General features: G+C 52.6%; 2 protein-coding genes across 6 annotated transcripts in view; both read right to left on the bottom strand.

Moving 5' to 3' along the window:
* Nucleotides 1-25,429, bottom strand: part of LOC112622829 (40S ribosomal protein S10) — an 846,014-nt gene that overhangs the window by 183,495 nt on the left and 637,090 nt on the right. The window lies entirely within an intron of this gene.
* On the bottom strand, nt 1,825-19,783 carry LEMD2 (LEM domain containing 2). 4 transcript variants are annotated; one of them, XM_025382739.1, is made up of 9 exons: nt 18,969-19,783; nt 17,328-17,368; nt 14,931-15,006; nt 11,674-11,750; nt 10,697-10,776; nt 8,855-9,000; nt 7,764-7,865; nt 7,580-7,682; nt 1,825-3,367 (listed from the first exon to the last, which is right to left on the bottom strand). In XM_025382739.1, the coding sequence occupies exons 1-9, from the start codon at nt 19,720-19,722 to the stop codon at nt 3,217-3,219; spliced, it is 1,530 nt and encodes a 509-aa protein (XP_025238524.1). In that variant the 5' UTR covers nt 19,723-19,783; the 3' UTR covers nt 1,825-3,216. The 4 variants fall into 4 exon arrangements, with proteins under 4 accessions (XP_025238524.1, XP_025238527.1, XP_025238525.1 ...); XM_025382742.1 differs by having other exon boundaries at nt 19,363-19,782; XM_025382740.1 differs by having other exon boundaries at nt 17,328-17,363; nt 19,363-19,780.

A 25,429-nucleotide genomic window follows, 5' to 3' on the forward strand; every position in this document is an offset into this window, starting at 1 on the left:
TGAGGATGCTGAGCCCCGGGCCTCCACCCCCACCCATGTACAGCGTCACCCCTGGAATAACATGAGGGTGCCAGGTGGCACGGTGCCGACGGGGTCCTCCCACTTGCCCTCATCCCCTGCCTCTCTGTCCCTGCACATCATGGGACCCTCTGTTCAGACTCTCTGCTTGTCTCTAGAACTTTCTCTGGGGATGGGTGGAGAGGTTGGCCTGGCTGCCTGGGGAGGACTGTCTTGGAACAGTTGGGTGACTTACTGTATAACCACTCTCCTGGGCCTTCCTTCTGGGGGAGGCCGACAGGATAATGGATTTGAGTCCACACACCTGCCTCAGCAAAGGGATTTTTTTTTTTTTTTTTTTTTTGAGGCTCAAAGTCAATGGTGTATTAATTAAGGGGAACAGCTGCTACTGCAGTTCTTATGATAAGTCAGTGACAAATGGCCATGTTTACCGTCTTCTTGAGTCGAGACTCCGGAAGGTGGCCTGGAGCTCCTTGGTGGATGTCCATGGCTGAGATTTGTGGGGTACAGCCTCCCCTTCCCTGCCCCTGAAGCTTCTTTATCGGTGTCCACTGTGGCCCGAGAAGGCTATTTGTCACCGAGAAAAGACAGGTCTGCAGCCCAGGGAGTGCTCAGAAGGGATTTGGGCAGAACAACTAGGACTTCTCAGCAATCACTCCAGCCCAAAGATGCCCTCGGACACCTCCCTCAGACAAACCCACTGCCCCATACTGTCCCTTGTGAAATAAGAGCTGCTTGAAAGGGGACTTGGCCCTGAGAAGCTGAGGAAAGCGGAAAGCCTGCTTTGAAATGTCTGCAGCCTGAGTGAGGCCGAGGACGCACCTCGGGGCCTCTGTGCCAAGGCGCTCCGTGTTCCAGAAAGGAAGGAGCTGGGCTGGCAGGGGCCTTTTGTTATTTAGTTTATTTTGATCTCGCTCCTGCTCTCCAAACAGCTTCACAGAAATAGAGCCCTGCATTAGCTCCCTTCTCAGCTTAAAACAAAACGTGGCAGAGGGAGTCTTTCATGAGGAACAGAAAAGGGAGACAGGCTCATTTTTTCCCCCGAGTTGTGTTTCCAGGTCCTTTGTTTGACTATGGACCCAACTGTTTGAGTGACGAGGATAACAGGCTGGTGCTCACCGTGAACAGGAAAGGTGACCACAACAGCCTGCAAGCCCCATGGGGCACGGCAGGACTGGCTGCCTTCTTCTTGGGGTGACTGACCTGGGGGCCTCTGCAAAAGGAAGGACAGCAGTGGGATCCAGAAGCACGCTCAGCAGCCCTGGCAAAGGAACCCCCATGTACCTGCCAGACCACATGGGTGGGCAATGAGTGGTCTTCCCTATGGTTGGGCCTCAGGAGACAAGTCGGACTCATGATGGACGCTACCAGCTGCTGGGAAGCCCCATCCAACCTCACCCTGTTTTCTTCTCCTCCCGGGGCTGGTGCTGAGCACTGAGAGGAACCTCTGAGTCTTGAGGGGAGGCAGAAATGCAGCCAAAGGAAAAAGGCCCCATTGACCCCCACTTCTGGCCACCCACTGGGACCAAGCAGCATGTTGCAATCCTCATAGCCACTCTGGAAGACAGGGTCATCACACCATGTTACAAATGTGTAAACCGAGGCTGAGAGTTATGCAGCTTACTCAATACCTGGTCACTGGTGGCAGAGGCCAGAGGTCTGGGAGGAACTGCAGAGCCCATGTCCTATTGTCTCTCCCACCTTCCCTTCCAGCCACCTCCCAGAGCTGGTGCTTAAGAAGTCCACACATTGCCATTCCTTAGACATAGCTTTGGGGGGAAGGGAAAGAACCATGGGCAAGAAACATCCATTTTTAATAAATAGTTTATTCATCCAGCAGTTTCAGCCCTGATACTGAAGCCTGTTGCAGTGTTTCTTATTTTTCTGGCTGGAGCCTGATTATGAGAACATGGCCTCACTACGGGGCCAGCGCTCAGATTCCTGCCCTGCCGATCATCCAGACATCAGAGGAAATGAGAGTATTGCTCAAATGAGGGAGACTGGAGCTTTATTAAGGAAACAAAAAATACCAGTAAGACCAGAGAGAGGTGGTTAATGTTTCTGGAGGCAGCTGTGGCATCTCCTGTTTGCTCCCCCTCTCCTGCCTGCTGCAGATGAGGACACACCGGGATACGACTCGCTGGAGAGGCTTCTCGAACTTAAGGCCCCCCGTCGGGGTGTTTCTGTAGCCTGCCTCCCAGGGAGCTGGGCTGAGTTGCTGGCGGGAGAGCCGGTGGGCGGCGGCGCGGACGCTGCTCCCGTGTGGCCGGCAGGGGGCAGCCTGCGGCCACCGCGTCTCTCCTGCCGCCAGGAGCCGCGGCCAGGGTAACAGAAACGCCGGCTGCGCTGAAGTTCTGGTTAAACAGCCCCGGGTGGGGGCTGTGGTCACAGTAAAGCAAGGCGATCTTCGCATACAGCAAGTGCGAGGCTCTCGGCCCTGACACAGGGCTCCCAAGCTCCCGGAATCGGCGTTCTGGCTGCAGGCCTGGTCTAGAGTCGCAGCTTCTGTGAGAAGCAACACTGAGGCAGGCCCACCCTGGGGCTGCCCAACCCTCCTCTCTGCTCTCAGCCCGTCCTTACTTCGGGATCCTCCCAGGAGGCTGTACCGGCTGCTCACTCCTCCTGACCTGATGGCCCGTGTCAGGGCCTGGTTTCTAGACGGTCCCCCTGCAGTCACTTGTTCTAATTTCTAGCACCTTCCCCCTTCAGGATAAAGAGGCCCAGCCAACCAGAGCACAGGCTTTCTTCCTTCACCCTTAAGCTCCCAGGTAACACCCCCCTGAAGGCACATGGACCAAGCTGCCCCCCATCCCACCACCCAAAACACCATCCCTGCCCCACCTCCCAGGCGTGGCCACGCCCCAGCCCACTGGCCCCATGCTTGTCTGCCGGGCCTGACAGCTGCTGCTCTTGTTTTCTGTTCATGAAAACTAAACCCTTCTTCCCGTTTCTGCCAGCAAAACAGGGCAGAGTCTGGGTCGTCACCCTGGCTTCTCCCCCTCCCTTTAAAGGAAGCCCGCGTTTTCCTGCGAGCCGAGCTGCTCTGAAGAGTCTGGCAGACCTTTGGAATCGTGTCAGGACAGGGCTGAAAGTCAAGGCAAGTGTGAATTCAGCACCAGCAGGCCTGGTGACCCTCTCGTGCCCCTGGAGTGGGCTGTCCTGGGACAGGCTGACTGGGAACAAGTCCCTGCCTGGGGCTTATCGCTCTGAGTCGGAGAAGGAAGAGGGCTTAGTCCATCTCCACACCAGCATGTCCTCTCCCGCCACGCGGTGGGACTCCGTCTGGATCCGGGATTCGTTGGAGGCCAGGAACTCCACAGCTCGGTCCCAGACACGCTTCATGCGTCTCCTGCAATGAGAGGGATGGGGCTCTGCCTGACACTGCCGAGGTGAGCCAGCCTGTGGATGCCCTTCCTACAAAGGGGACACATTTCCAAGCTCCAGCATGGACTTTACACAGGGGAGGAAAAGCTTTTGCAGGTACTAACATGACAACTGCAGAGGAGAAAAACGTCTTGGGCCATGGAGAAATGATTCCTCCACCTTTACTGATCCAAACACATTCAATCAAAGGGAGCTAAAGGGCCGAGGTGTCTGGAGCACCCCCAGGTCTCTAGGTGTGCAGGGCTGTGCTAGGCTAGCTGACTCTTGCTGGGACCTGTTGCCTGCAGCAGCCCTCGCCAAGCCAGTTTCAGTACCCCCGCCAACTGCATCTTGATGCTGCTCTGGGTGGGCTCATTAAAGAGTGAGCACTGGGCTGTTTCCTCTAAGCTCCACAGCACTCCGGGGGATGGGATGAGCTAAGCATCAGATGGGGGAGGCCAAGAAGCTGGAGCTGCTCTAGGGAACCAGATCCACAAGGGAGGGCCCCTTCAGTGGCCAGAGTCCCTTCTTTACTGGGTCTCTAGGGCCTTGCACCCCCCTGGACAGCCTCCCCTTCATCTCTTCTTTGCCCCTTCCAGACTGGGTCTCTAAGGCCTTACACCCCCCTGGACAGCCTCCCCCTCATGTATTCTTTGCCCCTTCCAGACTGGACAAGAAGGTTCCAAAGCCATGGGGAGGGTCACTTTGATCTTTTTCCTTTGTGAACCCTGGTATTGCACAGCACCTGGCCTTTTCTCATCACTGCAGACCACCTCCCCATGATCCCACATGTGGAGAGACAGTGAATTTGAGTGTGTATGCATGGGAGCAGAAGGGGAGGACAAACGGAGGTGGCCAGTGAGCCACGAGGCAGGGAGGGGGCTAGGGCTTCCCCAGGGGTCAGGACCTGCCACCAACCAAACCCCATGGGCCTATTCAGCAGCCCACACTTGGTGGTCTGGCCAAGGCCACACATTCCCTGGGGACTGAGCTCCGAGGTGCTGGCTCCCTGAGCAGGAAGTGGCCAGTGTTGAGTGGGCAGTGCCTCACTCCAGTCCCTCCTTCCCAGGTCAGTTGCTCCAACCAGCTCCCCGCTTTTCCCACGGAACCAGCTCTTCCCATCTCCCTCAGTCTTTCCCAAGCAGGCCCTCATCTACAGGGCAGACCTGACTGGCTAGCCAATGTCTCCTTGACATAGGGCGCTTGGCCTGGACTGACTGGGTGGCTTGGGAGGTGAGTCAAGAGAGCAAATGGCACGGGCGTCTGGGGTTCACGGGGATCTGACCCTGAGGGCTGGCTACCTGAGTGGCAGCAGCTCTGGGTGTCTATGCTAATGCACGACGGGTTGGGTGGTAGCTCTGGCTGCAGGCAAGCTGCAATGCCGTCTCATGATCTCATTTAAGTGAACATGTATGTGGAATATCATCTAAGCCCAAGGCATAATGGCTACCCTTGGATGATGCCCACGTGCTAGGTACTGAATTTTTTTTTTTTTTTTTGAGACAGAGTCTCACTCTGTCACCAGGCTGGAGTGCAGTGACGCAATCTTGGCTCACTGCAACCTCCGTCTCCCAGGTTCAAGTGATTCTCCTGACTCAGCCTCCCGAGTAGCTGGGACTACAGGTGCCCGCCACCATGCCCGGCTAATTTTTATATTTTTAGTAGAGATGGGGTTTCACCATATTGGCCAGGCTGGTCTCAAACTCCTGACCTTGTGATCTGCCCCCGCCTTGGTCTCCTTTTTTTTTTTGAGACAGGGTCTCGCTCTGTCGCCCAGGCTGGAGTGCAATGGCATGATCTCGGCTCACTGCAACCTCCACCTCTTGGGTTCAAGCGATTCTCATGCCTCGGCCTCTTGAGTAGCTGGGATTACAGGCGCATGCCACCATACCTGGCTAATTTTTGTATTTTTAGTAAAGACGGGTTTTCACTATGTTGCCCAGGCTGGTCTCGAACTCCTGACCTCAGGTGGCCCACGCACCTCAGCCTCCCAAAGTACTGGGATTACAGGCATGAGCCACCGTGCCAGGCTACTAGGCACTGACTTAATGAACCTTGAGGCCACCACACTGATACCAACCCCCCTTCCCTTAGGGCTTGTCACTACCTAATATCACATCTTTTCCTTATGCATCTTGTCATCTGTCTCCTTCCTGAGAACAAATTCTCCAGCTGGGCAGGGATTTTTGTTTCTTCCACTTTCTGCTGTCTCCCGGTGACCCAGTAGAGTATCTGGCATGTAGTAGGTGCTCAATAAACATTTGTGGAGGAAGTGAATGAATGAATGAATGAATGACAGTCTCTTCATCACAGCCCTGTGCAAGGCAGCGGGATCACTTGCATTTAAGGATAAAGAAACTGTGGTACAGGTTGACTGAGATGCTCAGGGCCAGGAATTAGGTGGGAGTTCAAGTACCCCAAGTGGCCTTCCCTGGGAGGTAGAGGGCCTCACGCTGAAACCAACAGCAAGCGCTTCTCAGAGCAAGCACAGCCTATGCTGCTGAGTCTGCTCACCCTAAACTTCCTGCCTGCCACCTTTCCAGGGGTGGGGTGAGCATGACAGGCACCAAGCATCTTCATGTTTAAGATGGACCTTTTTTTATAAGAGACAAAGTCTTGGCCTGTTGTCCAGGCTGATGTGCAGTGGCATAGTTATAGCTCACTGTCGCCTTGACCTCCTGGGCTCAAGTGATCCTCCTGCCTCAGGCTCCTGAGTAGCTGGGACTATAGGCATGTGTCACCATGCTCCACTAATTGTGTATTTTTTGTAGAGATGGGGTTTCGCTATGTTGTCCAGGCTGGTCTTGAACTCCGGGGCTCAAGCAATCCTCCCACTTTGGCCTCCCAAAGTGCTGGGATTACAGGTGTGAGCCAGTGTGCGTGACTTAAAGTGGACTGCTAAAGGCTCTATTTTTCTGATTCCTCTTGGGTTGCAGATAGGGATGATGCCGACAGTAGAGCCTGGTGGTGGGAGCACAGAAATGCCACTAGCCAGGGGACTCCTGAGCACAGTTTCCTTATGTGTAAAATGGGGCCACTTCTGTGGTATGTGTGAGCCATGGTGAGGACCAAGTGAGTGAGTTTGCACCTGTGGAGAGCTCTGAGCGGTGCCCGGCTCCCAGCGAGCACTCAGCAAGGTTGAGCTCTCAGCAACACCCAGCAGCAGATGATAGCATCTGGCCAGAAACCACAGCAAGAGTCTGCTGGGGAGGGACCACAACCAGAGCCAACACGCAGGGGTCCTGCTGGCTGTCTCCTGGGACTCTGCCCTCTCCCAGCCCGGTTTTGTCAGGACTCCAGTATACAACTCTAGCAGTCACAGCCCATGTGGAAGGCGCCTGCAGCTGCACATGACAGTGGCCCTGCCACCCCTTCCCATGAAGCTCTGTGCCCCGGGAGCTGACCCCATTCATGCTGTGAAACTTGGCTTTCAGTTACGTGTACATGCATGAGTGTGCACATGGGTGTGTGGGAACTGGACCATGATGTTGCAGGTAACAGGTGTTTTTGACTGCAGGTCATGGTTTAGAAAGTTTGAAAAACAATCTCCTTCTCCTTGCCAGTGACTGATTCATAAACAGACACATAACAGATTCTGGTCAATAGAGCCTCCAGGAGTGTGTCACTGGGGGCGACTGGGAACATGTTCTCTTGCTTCTGAGAGTAGTAGGAGGCCCACTTTCCCTGCTCTGTGACAAGGCGGACAGTGTCCCAGCTGCTGTTGGCCACTATCTGCAACCATGGGGGATCCCAGTCTGCTGATAACATCCGTGGAGGAGTGTGGGACCACGAGAATCACAAGAGCAATGGAACCGGAGACCTGACTGCTCTGTGCCTGGAGCCCATGCAGCTCTGAACTTTCCACTTACAGAGACGGAGGAGCTCCTTCACTACTTGTGCCCTGGGGGAGGGGGCTGCTGTTACTTGGAGCCCAGTCTCCCAACTGGTATCACCACTGCCAGCGTTCTCTCTACAGAGGTGTGGGACCGTGCTTTCATACGTCTTCTCTAGCTTATCCTGCTATAAAGAGCTGAGCATGCTGGGGAGCACCAGGATGGGGAGCAGCACCACTCTTGGCCCTGGGGTCTGCACTGCCCTCGGCTGACATCGGATGCAAGGCTCCGGGCTTCCTTCTGTGGAGCTCAGTGGGGTTGGACCCCGCCTCACCCCACACCCAGCGCCCCGGCCAGGAACTCACCGGCTCTGTGGAGGGATCAAGCTGTCGCGCACGTGCAAGATGCCTACATATGGATAGCGCTCCATGTCCTGCTCCCAGTCCACGTAATGGTCCTGGACCACGTCTGCAGGAGAGAGCACACCGTTTAGGGCAAGGACCTTCTGGCTGGTGTCGGCAACCCTTTTTTCACCAGGGGGCCACGCACCTATAATCTTCTTCACCATCTCATACATGGCCTGTTCTTCCTCTTCTAACTTTCGCCACCGATATTTTAGGAGAATTAGGAGCCCCCACAAAAAAGCCAAGCCTGTGAGGGAACAAAACACTGTTAATCCCTCACACTTCCTTTGGCAGTGGGTCTCACCATGGACAAGATGCTTTGATGGAGGTTGTGGGGGATCTGCCACATGGGTTTGGGTACCTACTACATGTCAGGCTCAGGACCAGCATGTGAGAAACAAAAGATATAGAAATGCAGAGGGAGGACAGACTATTAAGTGATCATCTTCCTCCCGCCAGCTGTCACCACAGCGGCATCCCCAGCTGTCCAGATCTCGGCTCCTCCCAACCTCATTCTGGGGCTTTCATCTCCTCCCTTGTGAACCAGAACATGGTGTTGCATACATATATACATGCCGGAGCCCTTTGTATTCCGAGATGCTGCTGCCGATAATGATTTCTGTGCCTGATGGCGTGGGGGAGGGAGCTGTGTGCACACTGAGGCGGTCTGTGATTTGTAGCTTCGACTGTCTCTGGAGAGCTGTGGTTTCTGTGACTTGGCCTTTCGCCTTCAGAGACGCCCTGAGGTCTCTGCTCAAAGGCGGCCCCTGATGTCAGGAGGTAAGACTGGTGCCCTCCTTTCAGCACAGCACCCTGAGTCCTTCTTGCTTTCATCAGGTAGCTGCAGCTCTCCAGGAGATGTTTACATTTTTCAGGGAGTAAAATTAGGCCAAGCCCCTACTGTGCCTCCTGTTCGAAGCTGGTCCACACTGGGATCCCTGCAGAGCCCAGAAGGGGTGGGGCCCAGCTCCTGCTCAGGCCAGGCTCCCGCTTAGGAAATCTGCCCTGAATCAAGGACATTTTCTAGTTATCCTCACGTTCCTGCCACCAATCTCCAAAGGTAAAGACAACCCAGGGCAGAGGCTGACTTGTTCATCTCCTCTGTTTTATGAGACAGACCTCAGGTTCACTAGACAGAAATGAACCCTCCGGGCCTGGAATTTCTATAGCTCATCATTCATGCCTAGGAGTGCGCTTGACTGCACAGAAGGGGAGGGAAGGCGGCTGAGGACTTACACCAGAAGAAGATGAGCACGTTGGTGACAGCAGTGAGCAGGGCCCGGCTCAGGCGGCAGCCAACACCCATGCGGGGGCGGGCAGATTCCAGGCAGACCACCTTGTCCACGGTCGTCACCAGTTCAGATTGGTCTTCTCCTTTCAACCTGAAACAGGACACAGGGCTCTAAACATGTTGGAAAGTTCCAAGGAGAGGCAGCACAAACCCCGCTTCAAACAGGAGGAAGCGAAGGAAGGAGGGATGCAAGGCCTCTACTTGCTTATAGAATGGGCTTGGTATCCTGGCTGTACTCTTTCCAGAAATTTCCCACATTGGCTACTTAGAATGAATAAAGCTTTAAAGACGGCAGCAGGCTTGAACCCCTACCACTAAAGCGACGTCCCCCTCTGTCAGGTCTTTGACAGCCTCTCTCAGCGTGCAGGAGATTAAACTGTAAATTGGATTCCCACCTCCCAGCACAGAGAAATGGAAATGTTTACTGAATCACTAGCTTTGCAATTGCATGGCAAGAACTGAAAGACAGAATCTGGGAAGTTACACTTTTCCTCCGTGGTGAGGAGGCACATAAGCTGTTTAAGCTAAAGATCATGGGGCATCCGTGAGGCTCATGGGGAACGAAAACCACCAGGCTCTCCGAGGCCAGACCCCAGCCACAGCGCCTCCACCGTGGTCTCTGGCCAGGAGGTGTCAGGACCTGCAGAGCTGTGGACACCAGAGCCTTCTTCCAGCTAGGTGACCCAGGGCGAGAATATCATGCTCTTGAGGCTGCACGCTGGAATGGCTGTCATCCCAAGTGTCCTGATTTCTCAGGGCCCACTTTCAACATGGTCATCGTGAGCAGCTCTGCCACCCTCCAGGCTGCCTTCCCCAACATGAAAAGGCGAGTGTCATCATTCTTTGTTAGCAGCTTCAGTGAGCGCTGCTGCTGAGGAGAAAATCCGTATTCTCCGCCGCCTCTTCTAACACAGCAAAATTGCTCAGCTACTCGGGGCAGCCTTTTTTTTTTTTTTTTTTTAATTTAAGCCAACGAATTTTAATCGTGCCATGCATCCAGTTATCCAGCTTGAGGTTGAGCTGCCCGAGGGGCTTCTGCTGGATGCAGTGCTGATGGAATTAGTAATTTGGGTGGATTAGAGAGGAAGAGAACAAAACTCTAGAGGATGTTCTAATATCAAGAGCTACAACCTGAATAGAAACCCCTACAAACACCGAGAGTGGGAAGGGGGTAGGTAACGCTGCTCTTCCAGCAAGGGACAGGCCTCTGAGGCTGCCTGGCTGTTGGCTGACACGCCCCTCCCCCTGGGCTGAGCCGCCAGATACAGCCTTTCAGCCTCAAGAAAGGGTTTGCCATCCTTCCTAACAGCGCTCACCAGTGATTAAAATGAGGCAGAAACTGCCTGGTCAGAATAAAATCCAGTATTTCCTTATGCGATTTCCATAGTGAGTAAAACCAACATATAGAAAGAATGATTTCATCTGCAAATAAAAACTAGCTTCCGAGGAGAGAAAGTGCAGAAAAATGCCTTCCTCAACAAACCATGTGGCGTTGATGAATGAGAAAGGCACAGACTGAGTTACTTGAGGCAGGATTTAGCTGTAACACCAGGCTAACATCCTAACACCTGGATTTTATGTCTCATCTTGAAGCTGCTCCTTACACTGCATTCCAAATGGTTCTTGCTTCTGTTGCCCCACTTCCATCCTAGCCCACATGACTCAGCTGGGAGACCCAGCCTCCAGCTTCAGACCTGAGACAGCTCTGTCGGAGCACGGGTGTTACTGATGAGCGAAGACAGTGGCTGCAGGCACCCATGCTGCATCGCCACCCTGCCCACACTCACCAGATGCCCACGTCCTTGTTACTGCTCAGTATCCAGGTCAGTGCGGCTTCAAACTTGGCGGAGGAGCTGCTGGTCACATTCTGTGGGAGGGCGCGGGAGAAGATTAGTTCTGCGTCTAGGTGGAGCAGCTGGAACAACATTCTGCCGCTGGCTTAAGGAAGCCCTCTCCTGTGTCCTCCACAGCCCCAAAACCCCACTCTGCTAAAAGCACAGCAAACTGGCAGGAAGGAAATTTGGGGTTGATGAAAGCCAAGGAAGAAGCTATAACCAAAGGAGGTGATGCGGAAGCACAAGCAGGAAAACAATGTGGGTCTGAGGCGGCCAAAAGAATATGATTCTCTTGAGGACGGAAGCATCAGGCCAGAGAGCTGGCAGCTCATCTTGGGGTAAAGCGAATAACAGGGTTGGGGCTGGCAGTGGGTGAGCCCAGTGGCCGGTGCAAGTGGTCTGGCCTCAGGCAAGTCCCTGACCCTCTCCAGGCCTGTTTCTTCATCTGTGAAATGCAAATGGAACCAGATGACCCCTAAGTTACTGGACAGGCAGGCGACCTGGAATGCCAGCTCCATAATTCTATATCTACCATCCTGAGGCCACACAGGAAATCAAACGGCCCCCTGGCAGTATGAATGGTAATCATAAGGGAGAGAAGGGACAGCATGTTTCTCCTGAAAGCTGAAGGCAAGAGGACCAAAGTGAACCAAGGGAGAAGCAGGTAACAGGCACACCTACAGTGCAGCAGGTCAGGAGAGCCGCCCCACTACACATGGCCTGGCTCTGGGGCAGTCACTACCATGGGTGTCTTAACTTAAGGAAGCCTAGCACAAAAAGCCATAAACCAAACCTTAACTTAAGGTAGCCTAGTACAAAAGCCACAAAGCAAACAAAAAAACAAAAACAAAAACCCCAACAGGGCTTGAAAGACCAATAGGAAAGCACCAGGCCCTCCCAGGAATGGATAAGCACCGAAGCCTACTTACCGCTATATATTCCTGGGCTTCCATAACAGGAATGCATTTGCTTTTCAGATTCTCTGGATTTCCACACTCAAAATTACCTAGGAGAAAAAAAAACCACACACTCAAACACAAAGAGGAAAAATCACTCTGAAACAGACTAAAACATGCAGCAAGAATCAAGCCATCAGCTCTAATAAGGAGCATGTGGCCCAGCAGCTCCTGGCTTCTGTGGGGCATCTTCACTCTGCAGCAAGATCAAAAGCCACTTAGCTTGGATCGATTCCAGATCATTAAAACCTGACCTGCAAAGCAGTGTGGCGATTTGCATTAAATGACTAAAAAGCTGCCCAATACCAAGGTCTCTTTGCAATTGATCCCTAAAAGGATCAGACAGATAGCTTCGGAAGGTACCAGAATGGCACTATAAATAAACACAGCCTGAGAAAAAAGGCAGGCAGGGAGGCCATGGGCACCACAGGGATTCTGACTCATGACACAGGCAGGCGACCTGGAATGCCAGGTCTATTGTCTTGAGGGGCCCCTTGGAGGAAGAGGATGTCTGCGTGCTGGGCAGTGGGGCCTCAGCACGGCACACCAAGGGGCAGCTCTCCCGAGTGGCTTTGGAGGTCTGCTCCCATAGGATAGAGCTGGCAGCCTCCCGCTTAGTCCTGCCCAACCTCCCGGGTCCAGCCCAGGGGCCATCTCCTCCAGGAAGCCCTCAGCCCCTAGGGGCCTTTCATTTGATGAAATGGCCCCACATTTAGTGACCTGCCACAGCCCTTGGTCCTTATTCCTGTGCTGTGGTTTGCCTGACTCCCTGAGAGCAGGGAGGGTCCAGGGCCAGGCACGCACACGCTATTTAACATGTGTGCATGGCCTGACTGCCCTGGCGGACTTCGGGTGGCCAGTGTCTGTGTTTCTGCATGCTGGGAAGGGAGAAGCTGAAGGTCATATTTTAAAATGTTGAAACTGAACTGAAGCCTGTCCCCCTCCCCAAACACAGCCAAATCCTCCTACTTCAAAGTTGATCTTGACCCAAGGGGTCCCCTGAGATACAGGTGGCTTCTAGCATCCTCCCGTTCCCACCAGGACTCTTCCTGCCCTTGCCAGGCCTGCCTGGACCACGTAAATGGCCTCCCGATTCGGTTCCTCCTCTACCCTTTCCAATCCAGTTGTTTTGGCAATAACGCTTGAAAATGATTCTGCTTAAATGACACTGCGCTACTCAAGCTGCTGCCGCATTCGTCTTCCTGGCACCTGGCTCTCAGCACGATACTCCCTTGCTCAAAGCCTCTCTGGCCCTCACTGCCTGCCAGATTGAGCTCTGGCGGCCTGGCATCCAAGGCCATCTATGGTGGGGCCTAACCAACACTTCCAGACTTCACTCTCTCATCTTCCCCTTCCTCCATGAAGGTGCTGCTTCCCACCCGAGATATAACTTCCTACCGCTTTGCCTTGTCCTTCCCCACATACGCATAACCAGTCTTATCTGGGCTTCAGGGCCTGGCACAGATGCCATCTCCCCTGTGACGCTCTCCTGACTGCTCCAGCTAAAAGGCATTGTGCCTCCCAGAACTTCTGACCTCTTGGTTCTTGTCTAATCACATTTTGTATCACCCAGTGGTCAGGGAGGTAGGTGGCCTGTCTCTTCTAGTAGACCCCAACCACCCTGCAAGCAGGACCTGGAGCTGAGTCATCTCATTGCAAGGCCCTGCACAGTGCCCAGCCCACAGCGGATCCCTAACAGGAGAGGCGGGGAGGGGTTGAGGACTACTAAGGAGCCTCTGTGAGGCACACTCCTGTCTCAGTGAGATATGTACCTTCAAGGCGGCCCCCCAGGCTTGTCAGAGGGCAACAGATGCCAGGACCCTTGAGGGCATAAGGCAGGATCACATATGGAGGGTGGGATGGAGGAGAAATATCTACTAGGACCCAATTTCGAGCAGAGCTTCTCAACTTCAGGGTGCACTCAAATCCCCTGGGGATCTTAAGATACAGACTCTGATTCACTGGGTTTGGCATGAGACCTGAGATTCTGAATTTCTAGTGAGCTCCCACGTGATGCGGATGCTATGGGTCCTTGGACCACAATTGAGACACAAAGGTTTGGAACACCCTCTTTGGTCAGAATTGATATCCCAAGCACCTGGGCCATACAGAGGAATTCCTATGATGCTGTGAGCAGGAGCCCCAGTACCTGTTTCTCCTCCAAGTGCTCATGGATACCTCCCCTGCCATCTCAATCTCTCACTTTCAAGAGGAAGGAGGCAGAAGAGCTGATGCTCATGAGATTGACCCTGAGGACTGAGGGCCCAGGAGAAGTCCACCTGACCCCAATTTCCTAGTGAAACCTTAGACAAGGGTTGACCTCACAATCCTAAGATCTGTCCTCTGACCCCACAGGTAAGAGGCGCCTCTTGAATATCCCTTAAGATACAACTGCTCTGTCTGGTTCTTGTGTCCAGCATATTTAACACAAGGCGCATATGCTGATATTCACCTATGTCAGGTGCAAGTGATTTTGAGAGCCTCCTGGATGCCAGGCATCAGGGAGGACATAATAACGCAGGTGATATCTCTGGCCTCAAGGAATAACTTCACCAAATAAAACAGTAGGGGATGCATCTTCTGAATGCATTTTCAGGGGCATTTCACAGAGGTGCTGAGAATGCCCTCTTTTAGAGGACAGCACTTGACTCTCATTCGTAGAGAACAGATGGACCCAGGAGCCCTTGGTCGGACAGGGAGATGAAGACTGAGAATCAGGGACTTTGTCCGAGGTCTGACAGCCAGATGGTGATCAGGACCAGATGTGACACCAGGGCCCACCACACAGACTGACTGCTACTTGCACAGGCAAGAGGCCTCTCCCTGGCCCAGCCAACCATCTGGTTCAGAGGGTCCCTCTGGGGGGAGGACATAGATTCTGACAACACCTGGGGCCTGGCCCCTTCCCATGCCAACAGGGACCCCCAAAGCATTAGGTACTGGGCATCCCCAAGAAGGGAGAACAGCTGCAGGAAGGCCTGTGCACAGGCCAGGACCTCCCTTAAAGAGGAGCAAGAATCAAATGTGTTTTGTTCAAACACAAGGCTTATAAAAGATGTGCCTGAGTGGGGAGGTGAGAAGGTGAGACTTGGCTTCTGAATATGCTTTCTGGGAGACAACCAGGGAGGGTCTCGCCTGCCAGCCACAGTGTAACTAACCAGCCTGATGAACCGGGTCAGCCGCCCATAGCTCTCACAAGAGGCATCTCAGGACTTATGTGACTTACTCACCAGCTTGGATGGCCAGGAAGTTGTAGAGTTCATGCAGCAGCTCCAGCAAGGCTGCCTTCTGCTTGGCCTGACAGAACTGGAAAGGCACGGGACAAGTGGTCAGCAAGGAGGGGTGGGTGGGAGAGGTCTGTCTGTCCATCTTTACCTCTCCAGCCACACTGTCAAATACTAAGCAGCAAGGAACATCTCATACTTTTACAAAATAGAAACAAATTCTGCCAAGTGCTGGGCCCAGGGAGAGATTTGATAAATATTGGGCTAACTGCCTGAGAAAGACCCTGGAGAAGCAGAGGCAGAGCTGAAAGCAGACACTGTAACCAAGGGGCTGCACTGGAGGCTCCTGGCTCCTGCCTTTCCCTTGGAATGACAGTCAGTAAGAGGGCTGAGCAGAGGCGACGTGGTCGGGGGATGATGCAGTCACTCAGCTTCCTCAGACGGAAGAGCAACTGCTGTCGGAGCTTGCAGAGCTGGGAGAGCTGGAAGAGCTGGGAGAGCTTGCAGACAGGGCAGAATGTCAGCAGCTGCCACCTCGTCTCCCTTTAGGTGGAATCTCAGGGCCCTCATCTGAGTAAGGATTGTGGTAGGATTCCATGCGAACTCACACAAACCACTCAGCAGAGGCTGCTACCACCTAAAGGAAACAGGAGGACAGACGGTACCAGACAACGAGACGGCCTGATTAAGACAACACACCCACTCCCAGCCTGTCCCCACGTTTTCGGCAGCACAAAGGCAGAAAGAAAAACACAAAGTGTCACTGTCTTCAACGGCCGAAAAGGGAAAGAACACGAATCTGAAATTCAAATGCCCGTCTGTGATCTCCGTGAGCCTGGAGCTATGCAAAGAATAAGACTTTCAGCAGGAGCCTCACCAAAGCCAAGAAACACGTCCCCACCTGCTTGTTCCTGTGTCCACCCTCCAGAAAGGCGAAGGGTGCCCCATGAAATCTCAGCTCCAAAAAGCCTACACTGAGATGGCCCAGCCCCTGCTTTCTGATGCTCTGATGAAGATCTGAATGGTTACAAATAGGAATATCTGCATCTGAAGCCCTCGCTGGCAGGTGCTGAATGCTGTCTGTCCACAGAGCACATCTGTAGCGAGGACCTGGAGGGTACCTGTCTGGGCTCACTCAAGCGGGGCCTGAGTGTGTCCAGATCAGAGAAGGCCAGGGAACAAATGTGCCATTCACTTGTGGGTCTGATTAATTTAGAGACGTGAAGGACCAAGAAATAGAAACCATGGAACCATTTTCTAATTAAAAGACAAACAAAACTCATAGCACTGAGAAGTCTTACAGAATGTTATTTTTTCCTGTTTTTGTTTTAAGTCTTCAAATTCCAGTTTCCTCTCTGGCTGCCTATGTTTCTGGGCCACTTCCTCTCATCATCAACTACAGTTTTTATGATAGAAGGCAGATTAAACTTACTATGAATCTGCTTTTACAAAACAATTGGGAAGCAAAGATATTTGGTGGATGAATGCAATAAATGGATGTAATAAAACACCCCAAACTATGACACACCAGAAGCCAAAGAGAAATAAAAGTGGTTATCTGCACCAGGATGTCCCCCCATTTACATGGGTAAGACAGTCAATGCAGGGGTGGCCAGAGGACCATGCGTCATTTTCTTTCCCAGCCCCTGGGCTACCAGAGATGTTAACTAAGGGCTCGGGAGGCCAGGCATTGCACACTTAATAATTAGACTACTAAGTCATGCCCTCTGGCAGCACAAGACTGGTACAATTTATGACCTGAAAATTTACTGCCCCATATCTTCTCCAGACTGTCACCAGAACCAGCATCCCAGCTCCTTGATAATGCTGCCTTCATGATTCATAAATGGATGGGGCTGCTCATCCCCAAATATTATTTGTAGGAAATATTAGAGCTTCATAAAGCAAATCTAAATGTGGACGAAGAGGGCTAATTCTACTTAAGATGTGTTCCAAACAAACTCCCTATGTTTCAAATCAGAACAGCATTTTCAGAGCCACAGCTGCATCACCAGAGAGACAGAATGTGGAATTGAGAACTTGGCCTCCTGATGCTTAGAAACGCCAGCCCTTCCTCCCCGTGCCAGGGAGCTTGAGGGGTCCTTCAACAACAACCTACTGCATCCCCCTAGATTGACTCAGGCAGAAGAAAATGCTACATTTGATGGGAAAGCGTCCATAACAAGCCCAGGGTTGGATTTTGGGAGGTCAATTCTATTTCAAGTATTCCTTCACTGCCACAATTGAGCCTGACACAAACATCACAGAACACAATGTGACTCTGGTACATTACAGGAAGCACTCCTTGAAAATGATCCTATTCTTTTTCTGGGGAAGTTTACCTCCTGATGGAGGCTAATATCCTCAGGAGGAATAATGAAAGCCAGAGAAACTCAAACTCACCTCATCTGTTTTTCTCTCACAGTCCACTGGCAATAACTTCACTGAGACCAAGAAAAGAAACACAGAGGAAATTAAGTGTGGGTTGAGAAAGGAATACAAAGAGACTATTCACAACATTCGGGGGGAGTAAAGCATTACCAAGCCAAGGGTGGTGATTAGAAAGATGTCATCTAAGGAAGGCACTTTTAAAATGCAGACAGCAAAATGTAAGGGTATCCAAATCCTGGATTAGGAATTAAGATAGCTGGGTCCTTGTCCCAGCTGAAAATGATTAGCTCAAGGTTCTTGGGCAACTCAACCACTCTGAATCTCTGTTTCCTCATCTGTAAAATGGGATCAAATGGGCCTTCCCTGCTTAACTCAGAAAGTTAGGCCCAAACAAAACAAAATACAGGACAGTTTTGTAAACTGAAAACAATGATACGTTAAACAGAGATTAACACCATAATAGGAGGGGAAGTCCGGGTAGATACCAGCATATATTCTAGCACTGTTGTCTTAAAACATCTCAGCAGTGAGTACCAGTGTGATACTGTTTGACATCACCAGTGTAGTTATAGTACCATGACACTCCCAGGTCTGCTTAATTTCTCTAGCAGGTCGACAAACTATTCACATAGTTGATAAACTGCTCTCATAGTGGGGAAATCATTTGGGTGTCTGCACACAAGTCTGTTGATACCCTTGCCCACAGACTTGTACACTCCCAAACATCCATCTGCCACACCAGCTAAGACATACTTTAGCTTTTTCCTGTATGTTGGAAGTTCCTGCTAGGCATGGAAGGATGTGGCCTTGGCTGGAAGCTGGGAACAGTATTACTCACATTTGTGCTTTGTAAAGAGTATTAAAAGTTGGTGAACTACAGTGGCCCTTTATACCTAAATGTATAGTGAAATGATCTTTGTTTCTTTTCAGGAAACACACAATCCTCAGCTATTCCGGATACATACTGTACCCTGAAGACCTCTCATTGGCATATCTAACCATGCAACTTAAGTGTGGCCAGAAGGATGGCTGTGAGCATCCTTGAATCACAGTCTCTCAACACACTCCATGAGGGTGCTACAAGCAATGGTAAATGCCTCCCATTGCTATCAGTTTAACCTGTCTGGCAAGCAAGGCTGGTAGATTCTCCTGTTGACAAAGCGGCGGCCCTGTGGTTCAAAGAAGTGGAGAGTGGACTTTTTGGTGCTGCAAAGCTGGGACCCCCAACCAGATCCTATGTGTGGGTCAGTGAAATCTGGAGTGCCTTCAAACAGGCACAAAATGTGTGAGTAAGCCAGAGGTCAAACGGGAAGAACCCAAAGGGATGGGGTGAATCTGTTAGAGAAGGGTGTGGCTTCCTCTCCAGGGAGAAAACCAGAGGTTGGGGGAGCTTGTGATTCAAAGGGAGACGTTAGAAGGGAGGGCTGGGGCAGAAAAGGAGAACAGGAGAAAGTGAAGGCAGAAATTATTGCAGATGCAGGAGCCTTGGCCCTCTCTTCCTACAGCTGGAAGAAGGCAGGCCTGGAAATGAGAAGACAGTCAGAGGCTGCCGACAAGGCTGGAAGTGCACGGCCTGGCGCCGACAGGAACGGGTGGTCGTCCGGCAGACACACGCGCACCCAGGGCCCTCCCCTGCGTCGGCCCAGGACGTACTGTTGTCCTCCGCCTCCTGCGGCGCTGAGGGCTTGCCCATCTTCACCCAGAGGATGCCCAGGAAGACGAGCAGTAGCCCCAGGCTGGCCCAGAGCAGGAGCCGAGACAGCCAGCGCTCCAGCCGGCGCCCCACCTCGGGCCGGGCCCGCGCCGCGCCAGCAGGGCCCGCTCGAGTCGCCCGCAGGCCCGGGCGCGGGTCGGGGCCGAGGAGGGCGGAAGGCAGCCGCGCCGGGGCGGGAGACGCTGCCCACCAGCGGCGGGCCGCGAGACCCGGGCCCTGCGTAGCCCTGTCGGGCGTCCGGGCGTCCTCGTCCTCCTCCGAGCTGCCCCGGACCGAGGCGCGGCGCCTTAGCTGCGCCGGGCGGGCAGGATAGGCGAGGCCGCGGCTCCCTACCCAGGAAGCCGCGGAGGGTCGGATATCGCCGTAGGCCCCAGGGGTCGCGTAGGCCGAGCCCGAGGCCGGCTGGGAGAGCCAGGGCTCCGCCCGCGGAGAGGCCGCGGCGGGCCGGGCGCGCAGCGGCGCATCCTCGCGTAGCCGGGCCTCTTCCCGTAACCGCTCCTCGCCCCGCGGCTGGGCCTCCTCCCGCGGCCGGGCCTCCTCCCGCAGCCGCTCCTCGTCGCGCAGCCGGGCCTCGCCCCGCAGGCGGCGCAGCTTGTTGCGGTAGACATCCCGGGTGGTGTCGGTGATGGGTCCTGGCTGGAAGCCCAGGGCCTGCAGCTCCCGCCGCAGTTCCAGGTCCGACAGGCCGGCCATGGCCAGGACGCCGCCCCCCGCCCGCCCCCGGCGCGCACCGCACCCGGAACTGCTCCCTCCCGCAGGCGCGGCGGAGCGGGCGGGGCCCCGCGCCATGATGGGAAGGTCGGTCGCCATGTTGGGAAGGTTTGCGCTCTGCCTATGGGTCGGCCATGATGAGGAGGTCTGACGTGGCTCTTAGAGCCGCCATGGTGGGAAGGTCCAAGGGGGATTAAATTTTTTGTTTTGTTTTTCCCTCTCTCTCCGCTCTCCCACTTCCCTTTGTTTGTTAGATCAAACAGTATTAATCTTTTGAGTCCTCCAACCCTAGCTTTGCCTCTGGCACGTGGTAAGCATTCAGTAAAGTCAGTGTTGATTTAATGGATGAATTGGTTAATGGTGAACGAAGCCACTGCCCCGAATGGAGAGACAGGATCATTTGCCTATCTGGGCTTGGGGACTGATGTGTGATCCGGTTTTATTTGGGCCGTATAGTACACGCCAGGCATGCTCCAAGACCCTGTCCCGACTTCGGGCTTGTTAACTGGGCGACACTGAGCACCAAGTAGGTGTGATCCCAGCCTTAGGACAGACACTGGCCCCCAAGGAGCGCCAGCCTGGAGGGGACGCAGTTTCCATAGTGGAGGCAGAGGAGCAAAATGCCCTTGGGCTCGAGTGGGCAGTTGAGGCTTCTCTGCGGAGGGCCTGTGTCTGCATAATGGGATTTTTACAAGGAGACATGGGTGGGAGAAGACTCCAGAGATACACGGTCCTGTAGCCTCACTGGTGGTTTAGGATGTGGGCTTTGGAGCCAGTCAGTTCAGTTTCAAATCCCTACTCACAACTATTAGATGTGTGATCATATTCAATTAACATTTTTAGCTTGTTTGCCAGTAAACCTCAATAGAGTTGCTGTGAGGATTAGAAGAGGTAGTTTGGCTAAGGTGCTTGGGACAGTGCGGGGCACACGCTCATGCGTGTTTATACTTAACCCACATCTTTGCAGTGTCAGTGCTGTGTAGAGTCTCCCACAGGGCAGGTGATTTGGTTACATGAAGGCTCTTAGCAGGAAACTCCTAAGGGAAGCAAGGGAATGTGGCAACTGAAAATAGAGCCAGTTTATAATCTTCCTTCCACATCCCTCAACTCCCATTCCCAAACATTCATTGCTGGCCCAATAGGTTCCATCTATTTCTACCCCTGCTATTCCATTCTCCCCTTCCCCCAGGCCCCTTCTCCCTGGAATCCCCATATCTGTCCCAACAGACCCCTTACCCACTCCTCATTTTATTCCCTCCCCTCCCTGACACGCTGGGCAATGCTATGCTCCTCTGTCTGGGTTTTGCATTCCTGCCACTTGCTCCACCTCAGGGGTATTCAACCCTGGCCACAATTGCTGGGAAAATTACAGCCTCAGCTTGGTCAGCTTCCACTGTTGGCCTCCCCATCTCCCCTGACTTAGGTGCTCCCATGTGGTGTGATTTCTCTCACCAAGTGTTGTTTTCCTTTTCTCTGTCTGTGTTTGCACGGAATGCCGTGAATTTGATATAGTGATTGCCTAACACATATACCACATAATGGTATTTTATTTCTTTCTGAAGCACTGTTTGCATGACAAATGAGTTGGTAACATTTGTGCAGCTCCTTGCAGCTGTGCAGTTCAATATATAAAGAATGAGCCTTTCGGCATCAGTACTGGCCCCACGTATTCTAAGAGGGCTTGAAACTAATGCTTAAACAAAGTTATCGTTACAGCATTTCACAGAGTTATGGTCTATTTTATCACAATGGATCTCAGGGCGATTTAAAAATATGGACTGAACTGGAGCCACCCCCAGTGGTGGCACGCAGTGTGGGCTTTGTCAGCTTCCTTATGTTTGGGGACACTGCTGCCGTTCCACACATCTAGGGTCAAGTGGCCCACAGCCCCTCCCCCAGAACTCTGTTGTCTTCCCTCTGGTGTAGAACCCACTGTGCTTGGAGTTGTGGCCTTTGGCCACCCATGGTCAGCCCTTCTACCTCCATGGTGGGTTCTGGCTGTCGATGGCCTTGTCTTGCAGGATCCTACAGGCAGGGCTTTGGGTGTGCACCAAGGGACACCCAGTGACCACTTAACAGCGAATTTGCTGATCAATGCTCCCCTTCCCCACCTCCTCTGAGAAGGAACTTCACAAGTTAGTCAGGCGTTCCTCCCAGTTTTTGGGCCTTTCCTTTTCATCCTGGACTCCCAGCTCCAGTCACGTTCCTGCCCAGATTTATAGCCCTTCTTTGGTTTAGTGAAGTTGGCGTGTTCCTTTTTGCTTTCCTCCACACAACCATCCACACGCTCCCCTCCGCTTGGAAGGGCTCGACCTCAGCTCTCCTTTGCCACTGCTGCCCCTTTGGGAGCTGCCCACGAAGCCCACCAGGGCCTCTGGGAGCCAGCCTTTCTGTGCCTTCAGCCTGGCTCTCCTGCTGGGCCTGTCCACGGCAGGAAGGCATATTGTAAAGAAAAGGGCAATATTGCAAAGTCAGAGGCTGCTCTGCATGCCCTCCTTTCTCATCACTGCTGTGTTGTTTTTTTTAAGGTGAGCAGCAGCTCAGGCTGTGGTCCGTCTTCCTGATGTATTAAAGGCAGAAGAGGAAAAATAAGCTCCAATATCTAAATCTACTTAGTAACCACATCCACACATTTGGCAGAGGTGAAGGGCTGCTCGGAGCACGCTCTGGATTCCCGGGGGGCTGCCACACTCCCTTCCGTCCCGCTGACCTCTCTCTGTCTTGGCAGAGCCTTATAATAATCACAGCCATAAATCTTTTAGTGGGTTCCATTCTCCTCCTCCTCCTGCAAAAAGCCCTGCACACAGTTATCAGGCACTCAAAGATACTCAGGGACCACGGACTCGTCCTTGATCCCCCTCATGGAGGGCCTCATGTGTCGCCTCAGCTGTTCAGGGCTTCCCCACCTACATAATAGGTGACATTACAGTGGGGGCAGGGCACCGGGAGATTGTGGTTGAAACGTGGGGCCATTTGGGGCTCAGATTTTGACTGGAATGACCCCAGGAACACCCAGCTTCCCGCTGTTCCATCTCAGTGCCTTATGGAAGAGGAGGGCACTCTTTTTCTCTCTCTCTAGGTCTGAGGGTGCATCAGCTCAGGGGGAAAATGGAGCCACAGAGAAATGCCAGAATGGTGTTTCATAATCTGTTGAAAGTTAAACAAATCCCTCACTCTTTTGACTGCTCTCACACTTTGATATCCATGAGTAAGAGTTCCTTCAAAGGCATGAAATATATTACCCAATGTCAATAACAAATTGTGTATGAAGAAAAATGTAATGCTTTGAGAATATTTTCTTTTGGGCTTTGTCCATGATTAGATTACACTAAATTACAGCGTACAGATATCAGGCAATTACTCTTTGCTTTTAACTATTCAATTTCATGGCAAATCCACATAGCTCAGTAATGCTAAAATCACACATGCGGTTACCAAGAAAATACCTCATCATCTCCATTTTGTGAAGCTAGGTTCAAGTTGCACTGTAATGACCTCTGGTCCTGTTAAGTGTAAAGTACATTCCAGATGAACACGGGGTAATCCGTCCTCTCTGTAATTGCCAGATATCTGGAGAGATTCTTGCAGATGTTGCTGGATAAGCTTGGGTGAGGTGTGAAGAGGAATGGCGTCTTTGCTCTCCTGCTTACTCCGGCTACCCTCCCTATCTCTGATCCTGGTTGGTCTCTGGTCCCACTCATTCTATTGCTTTAACCAGGAGCATGTCTCTTTTTCTTTTTTTTTTTTTTTTTTTTTTTTTTTTGAGACGGAGTCTTGCTCTGTCGCCCAGGCTGGAGTGCAGTGGCCGGATCTCAGCTCACTGCAAGCTCCGCCTCCCGGGTTTACGCCATTCTCTGCCTCAGCCTCCCGAGTAGCTGGGACTACAGGCGCCCGCCACCTCGCCCAGCTAGTTTTTTATGTATTTTTAGTAGAGACGGGGTTTCACCGTGTTCGCCAGGATGGTTTTGATCTCCTGACCTTGTGATCCGCCCGTCTCAGCCTCCCAAAGTGCTGGGATTACAGGCTTGAGCCACCACGCCCGGCGCATGTCTCTTTTTCTTCTGTTTTGTGAAAGCATGGTCATTTTCTCTTCACTCAGCTCACAGAATCCTCCCCAACCTCCTCCCAATTTTAATTTCTTCCAAAGCTGTGGATGTCCCATAAGCAATCGAGTCGGCTATCCTGGAAACTGGAGGAGCTTGTTAGTGAAAAAAGAATTATTTGAGCTGATTGTGAGAAATCGAACAGTGGCAGGAGGAGGAAAACCAGAGAAGAAAGGAGCCGACACATCTAAACAAGCGGCCAGGGCACTGTGCATACAGATGTTGGTGGTAGCTGGGTCTCTGTTGCAGCTCATTACCGAGAAGCACATCAGAGGGCGCGGGGTGAGGGTTGGGGCTGTTGGGCAGCAGCGCTGAGCTTTGAACGGGGCTTTTCTGCAGAATGCACCCTCTCCCTTCCCCAGTGCTGTGGTTGCTGAACCAATTCCCACCTAAACAGTGCAGACCGCCTGGGCAGTCTCCTGGGGACCCCATGTCCCTCCATGGTGGATGTCTATTTCAACTAGAGGCTCTTCAACACCCAGAATCTCAGGGAAAATGCCCCAGCCAGTGCTGGGGCCCCGCCCCAGAAATGGGCACCCCCTGCTGGTGATGGGGGAAGGCAGTCTCGCTACAGGGTCAGATTCCAGCAGAGGATGAGGGAAGGACACAAAATGCATTTTCCACGGGGAAGGGGACCACCGTGAGCATCTTGTTTCTCTGCTTCTTGGAGTGTGTTACAGAAAATGGAGTGAACTGGCTTGGTGGAGCTCGGAAGGGCAGGGAGGAGTCTTGGATCCAGATCTTCCCAGCAGCAGGCTTTATAGATTTCTGTGTCTCCCCCGCCGCCCCCCGCATGCCCTTCTGCCGCAGCCCTCTCTCTCTATTACCGGGCGTCTTGGCAGCATTTCCCAGGAACCTGCAGCTGCTCAGGGGTTGATCGGTATATGTGCTGGAAATGCGTGTGAATGTGCAGCGTGGCAGGGGTGGGAGCCCATGGAAGGTTTGAGTGTTTCTCGGGAGAATTCAGAGTACCTCCAACAAGGGTCTCTTGTTCAGCGTTGGAGTTCTTGTTCTGGTAACTACTTTCTGTGGCTAAGCCTGGGTGGAAATGCAGAATGGACACTGTCTAATTGCTGGTAACCTATGGATGGAGGGAGCTGCAGTTCCGATGTGGCCCCAGTTTATAAATAAATGAACATTCATTAATGTAAAATTAAATTAGAATGAAATTTCCCATCCAGTTTTGTTTAGAAGGCAAAAATAAGTGGGTTGGCTGTGTAATTCTGCTGCGGATGCTGGAGCTGATAGTCACAAGGTGATAATAGTAATTTGCTCTTTGCTTGTGCCTCCATCCCAGATCTCAAGGCAGGTATTACCACCTTGGTTTTGCACAGGCTCATTGAGGTTAAAGGGCTGGTTGGAAGTTACTTGGCAAGGGGTTGAGTGCAGAGGCCCTAAAATTCTCTGGCCCATTAGACCTCGAGCGTGTCAGTAAACTAAAAATGGACCGAGACCTGGGAGACCTGAATTCCAGTCCTCAGTCTGTCACTGGCTCGGTGTGTGGGCAAAAAAATGATCAGTTTCCTCACCTATAATGGAAGGGCCAGTGAGTGGTACTCTTTCAGTTGTTTGGATCTGAGTTAATA

This window comes from Theropithecus gelada, chromosome 4 (genome assembly GCF_003255815.1).
Source record: "Theropithecus gelada isolate Dixy chromosome 4, Tgel_1.0, whole genome shotgun sequence".
NCBI classification, from domain to species: Eukaryota; Metazoa; Chordata; class Mammalia; order Primates; family Cercopithecidae; genus Theropithecus; species Theropithecus gelada.

What these genes read in the sequence shown, in the direction of transcription:
- LEMD2 (XM_025382739.1), bottom strand. Translation starts at nt 19,722, where the DNA reads ATGGCCGGCCTGTCGGACCTGGAACTGCGGCGGGAGCTGCAGGCCCTG. An exon ending in GTGAGAGAAAAACAGATGAG is followed by an intron (nt 15,007 to 17,327) that starts GTGAGTTTGAGT and finishes GTGCCTTTCCAG; the next exon opens with TTCTGTCAGGCCAAGCAGAA. An exon ending in CGTGCTCATCTTCTTCTGGT is followed by an intron (nt 7,866 to 8,854) that starts GTAAGTCCTCAG and finishes GTTCCCTCACAG; the next exon opens with GCTTGGCTTTTTTGTGGGGG.